This window comes from Meleagris gallopavo, chromosome 8 (genome assembly GCF_000146605.3).
Source record: "Meleagris gallopavo isolate NT-WF06-2002-E0010 breed Aviagen turkey brand Nicholas breeding stock chromosome 8, Turkey_5.1, whole genome shotgun sequence".
Taxonomy (NCBI): domain Eukaryota; kingdom Metazoa; phylum Chordata; class Aves; order Galliformes; family Phasianidae; genus Meleagris; species Meleagris gallopavo.
The window spans coordinates 20812903-20818661 of NC_015018.2; the positions used below are offsets into that span (position 1 = coordinate 20812903).

Below are 5759 nucleotides of genomic sequence, written 5' to 3' on the forward strand. Positions count from 1 at the left end.
GATTTACAACCATAATTCCTCAATCTTCTTTAAATAATTTTAATTTTAGAATGAAGATTAGAATGTAAATTAATGCTAAAATTTTGGAAAATGTTAAAATATTATCTGTTCTCAGCTCCCCTCCTAGCTTACTGAGATTACAGAATTGCAGCAATATTGCTGTATATTCTTTCCAGCTAAGAGAGGAAGTGCTTCTAAAAGCAACTGATGTATAGCTCTGTCCTTACTGTAAATAGGAAGTCTAAGAAGGCTGTCAATCAATAAGTTATGTATTTGCCAAAAGGCTTAGGATTAATGAAGCAAAGTCACTGCTTGCAAACATGCTTGGAATTTGAAGGCCAATATTTTTTGAGTCACCTAGGGTGTGATGCCTTAAACAACATGTTCAGCGTTGTACACTCTTTGGGAGCTTTTCAAAATCAACAGATATTAACTGTCATTTATAGCAGAATGCATTTTGATTCTTCAGCATGTTTACTATTTCCCAAACTTCCCACCCAAAAAAGCAGTAATTCTTAAAACAAAATGGGTTTGGTATAAATGTACCTATTCTTCCATCTGGTAATTTCCACAGAAATATTTGCATTCTCTGTTCTTTAAACAGAATTTCTACGTGGAGTTCTTAGTTAAAAGCCTATTACCTTTGAAATCAATTCTTTCATGTTAGTAAAGAATCGTATTTTTTCCTGTTTCTGGTTTAAAACTCAGTTTAGACCTGGACTTTTCCACTATTTAGTATATGTATGCTCATCCACTTTACCTGATTGAAATTATATTTTTTTCGAAGAAATAGCCATGCTTAGGGATTCCTTGGACATAGTAGGGAATGCTCTGCATAGATTTACTCACTAAAGTTCACAGTTTACTTTTTTAAAAGTCTAATTTTAAAATTAAAGTGTTAATACTTGCTATCTGTGAGTTTAGAGGTCAATCAAGACTCCAAAGATCATTCCATAATTATCAAGGATGTTGTAGTATGTTTTAATGGGAAGATTTAGAAAATATATTCAGGAAATCTTGCCTAGATTGTTATTATCAAAAGTGTTTTTATATTACTTTTTAAGTCTGTAAAGTAAGCCTCAAAGGAAACAGCTTCTGAATAGCAACACTAAATGCTCCTCAGAGCCATGACAAATGGGAATTGGCTGTGTTCTCTAAGGTTTTTTCTAAGAGGCAAAGTACTGTGACCAGTGTATTCAGAAAAAGAAAGCGACTGACAGTGGAAACAAAGAAGGAGCTAAGGCTTTAATATTTCTGAGATGGCTTTAAAATATGAGCCATAATTCAAATAGCATACAAAATCAGTTGGCTTAAAATGACTACTGCTTTACTGTATGAAATAGCTTGTTTCCATACTAAAACCAAAACAAATCAAGGAAATAGATCTATCATGCAAACCTCACAATTGTATAATTGCTGAGAAATGGGGAAAATTCCAAGAATCCTCTCAAATAAGTTTTCTTTGTAAGGTTTTTTTCAGGCATAGGAATGGGCATTCCAAGAATAGTGTCTTCAGTACAAGTGTTGCACTGATTTGAATTTTTTCTTTTATCAGCATTGTTGTGATGGTTAGAAATACATTTCAAACAGCATTACAATATCAAACTATTATAATTTACAAATTTGAAAAGCGGGCCCAGAAAAACCTAATGAGATTCAACAAGGTTAACCGCAGGTTATTACACTTGGGTTAGGACGATCCAGATATGAGTACAGAGTGGAAGAACTCCTTGAGAAGTAGAACTGCAGAAGAGGACTTTGGGGTTCTTGTGGATGAAAAGCTGGATGTGATATGCTTGCAACCAAGAAGGCCAACAGTGTCTTGGACTGCATCAAAAGAGGGGCAGCAGCAGGATAAGGGAGATCATCATCCCCTCTTCCCTCATGAAGTCCGATCTGGAGTCCTGTGTCCTGGCCTGGGGCCCCCAGCACAAGAAAGTCACGGAGTTGTTGGAGTAGATCCAGAGGAGGGTCACAGAGATGATCCAAGAGCTGGAGCACTTCTCCTAACGGCTGTGGAAGTTGGACTTGTTTAGCCTGGAGAAGAGAAGGCTCCATAGGAATCTCATTGCAGCTTTCCAGTTCTTAAAAGAAACTCAGTAATCAGAAGGAAGACTGAATTTTTAGATGGTCTGTTAGTGGTTTGAAAAGGGGTGAATAGTTTTAAACTAAACGAGGAGTTTTAGATTAGATGTTAGAAGCAAATTGTTTATTCAAAGGCATTGGAGCAGGCTGCCCAGAGAAACTGTGGATGCCCCATTTCTGGAGGCATTTAAGACCAAATTAAATGGAATCCTGGGCAGCCTGTTCTAGTGGGTAACTACCTTGCTCACATTGGGGGAGTTGGAACTGAAAATGATCTTTATGGTCCCCTCCAACCTAAGCCATTTTGTGATTGATTCTATGAATATATACAAAACTTTTCCTAAGATTCCAAAGGCTAGCAACACAGTTAAAGTGACATTTTATTTCACTTACATGTGCATGTGTACGCACTTTAAAATGACAGAATAATAACTGGATGAAGAAAAAAGAGGGTATCCAACTTCAATCAGACTTGCTTCCGTACAACATTTTTACTTTGGAAAGTATTTAGGCATTTGTATTTAGGCATTTCTTTTTCAGAGCTTCAGAAGGACTGCAGAATTATACTGAAATATCTGTTTTTACCAAGTTTTTCCTAACACCTGAATGGCTACACTCCACAGCACTTGAATAGCTGCAAAGAAACCACCCTGTCACATCAATTTTAGTTTTGTTTTTTTTTCCCCACACTGATTCAACAAAGGCACAGCACTCCTGCTTTGCAATGCTATTATTCATCTGCTTTTCCTCCTCATCACCATCCTCATTTTCCTCCTTCTTTTTCATCTTTATCATCTTCTGAGAAAAAAGCCAGGTAAAACAGGTAACTGTAACAGATAAATTTTCTATTGTGATTACAGATTGGATTTGTGAATTGAATGGTAAATTGAATTTCCAATTTGTGATGGATTTAGAAATATTTATTTGACTTATTTTATTTTGCAGATGCTTCAGAAAATTGCTGTTTGTTTACCGCTGGTTCTGCCAACCAACTCAAGAAAGGACCGATCTATTCTTTCATTAATCAAACGCAATATTATCTTGAACTAATTATTCTTCTCCACATGGCCTTTCTTCTGGTGTCAGCTTATTTTTTGCTGACTCATACTCAGGGTGCTCCTGTAGAGAATGGGGCACTGTTGGAAACATTGAAGTCACAGGTAGGATTATTCAGCAATAAAAGTGAACACTATTCAGCACAGGTGAGACCTCCTGGCACAAGCCGACGAATACCTCAGACAATTATCATTGGAGTTCGTAAAGGAGGGACAAGGGCTTTGCTGGAAATGTTGGATATTCATCCTAATATTGTTGTAGCAGCTACAGAAGTCCACTTTTTTGACTGGGATGAAAATTATGTGAAAGGAATAGACTGGTATAGGAGTTTGATGCCATTTTCTTATGGAAATCAAATTACTATTGAGAAAACACCAGGCTATTTTACATCACCACAGGCTCCAGAAAGAATTCATGACATGAATAGCTCCATTAAGCTGCTGCTCATTCTGAGAGATCCCACTGAGAGAGTTATATCTGACTATACCCAAGTATATTACAACAGAGTAGAAAGTCACAAGCCTGTTCAGCTTTTTGAAGATATTGTTATTAAGAATGGAGCACTTAATACTAAATACAAAGCTATTCAGAGAAGTTTATATGATGTTCATATGGAAAAGTGGCTTAAACATTTCAGTTTGGATCAGATTCACATAGTGGATGGCAATACTTTAATCAAGGACCCTCTTCCTGAATTACAAAAAGTTGAGAGGTTTCTGAATCTTCCTTCCCGAATTATGTCTTCTAATTTTTACTTTAACCAAACTAAGGGATTCTATTGCATTCGAAGTGATGGAAGAGAGAGATGTTTACATGAATCCAAAGGGCGACCCCATCCTCTTGTTAACAACACTGTTTTAGAACAACTTTATTCTTACTTCAGAGAGCACAATGCAAAATTTTACAGAATGGTTAATCATTCTTTTGACTGGCATTAATGCATTTGCAAATGCTTCTTTAAAAGGGCCTGAAATGAACTCTTCCAAGCATATCTTTGTAACATGTAGAGATTCATATTATGAGAACTTATACTGGCTATATATAGAAGCAGTGATGTGTTTGCTTCACTGGAACAAGACATCCGTCAACTCATTAAAATGTTGGGAAAAATGTTTCATGTATTTGTATGGTTACTCTGGATCATATTCTAATCTTCTTTTTCCCATCATGCAAATCATTCCCATCAGAATCTCAATAGACTTAATTCACATTTGATGTTTTGGAAAAATGACTGCTTTTAACAATGTAAAAATGTACATATTTGAAACTGTATTGTTCTAACTGTTCTGTATTTTTTTTGTCCTTCGTATTTTTTATATCAAGTATGAGGATAGTGACATTGATTTCTAGAATTTTTCCTACAATAGGTTAAATTATATGTTAAACAGGGGCATAAATAGTGGCTCCAGTAAATAATTCATCCTATGCTAATATGTTAAAACTTTCATACAATTAATAATAATAGGAATCTATTTCACCTTCGATTTTGAGTAGGTGAACTAGAAGATCCTTGTCTGTATATCATTAGTATTAAATCACAGTCTTAATATCTTGGGTCTGAAAAAAAAAATAATCTCCACATAATAAAGTAAGAATATGAACTGTCTGAAGAAGTTTAGGAAGTGAGAGATCTGAATGTAAAGAAGTTAAAAACATCCCAGGCAAACTCAATTTACACCATTATTCTGTATAGTAAAATGCAAAAAAAAAATTGTTAATATCAGCACCTGTACAAATGTTTGATTATATAAATTATTTTACTTTGCATTTGAATGAAAAAGATAACTCCTTATCAGTACTATCATATTATATTTGTGTTCTGTGACTAAGTTATTCTATTTCTCTCCCAGCTTTACTTTAAGTATCTCCATTGGAATAGTGATTCTTTTGAATAAGAAAAACACATTTCTTTGCCTGCCCTTCAAAGCATGGAGTATTCTTTGTAATTTCTAATGCAGGTCATGGGAGGTACTCAGACTTAAAAGTAATATGTCTTTTATATTTGTATATCTCAAATATACTATGGATGACATACTCAGATCATGTATAAAAGTGACATCCTGCATAAGGAACTTTTCTTTTTGATATCTTTTGCCTGACAATATTGTCTGCTCTTTTGCATATATCAGTACCAAAGAAGAAAATCAACTTGAAATGTTAAATGCTAAATAGAACTATACAAATGCAAGCACATGTGCTTGTTTGAAATTGTACCTTGCAATCCAAAAATCCTGGTGAGCTATAATTGTGTGGGCACACTCTAAGCATCAGACTCTACCTAATCCTGTTGAAAGTACTGAATATCTGTATTTTTCTGTTTAAGCAACTGTGCAGGCTACAGGACGTGTTCCCAATGTGGAATTCAGTCGTCTTTTTCATGAGTTTGAAGGTACGTATTGCAACACTAATTTTGGGTTTCTAAATCGCCTTACTAAAGTGCTACTTAGGTGTTAGGGAGATAGCATTCTTCTTCCACTGAATCTGTTCAGAATCAGGCCCACTACAGATTAGTTGGAAAGAGCTGTCATCATACTCCTTCAATAATTGTAAATAACAAATTTTGTTATTCTACTACCTGTAGATGTATATCTAAGATGGAAAATTATGCTAGTTTTTCA

At 35.0% G+C, this 5759-nt stretch overlaps 1 protein-coding gene across 6 annotated transcripts in view; it reads left to right on the forward strand.

Moving 5' to 3' along the window:
• The window catches only part of LOC100541206 (heparan sulfate glucosamine 3-O-sulfotransferase 1-like), a 54470-nt gene extending 49012 nt beyond the window's left edge, over nucleotides 1–5458 (forward strand). For all 6 annotated transcript variants that reach the window (XM_031554454.1, XM_019617698.2, XM_019617697.1 and 3 more), the window contains one exon: nucleotides 3031–5458. In XM_031554454.1, coding sequence (XP_031410314.1) covers nucleotides 3031–4079 — 1049 coding nt within the window. In that variant the 3' untranslated portion in view covers nucleotides 4080–5458. The remainder of the gene's footprint in view (nucleotides 1–3030) is intronic.
• Nucleotides 5459–5759: the final 301 nt, after the last annotated feature.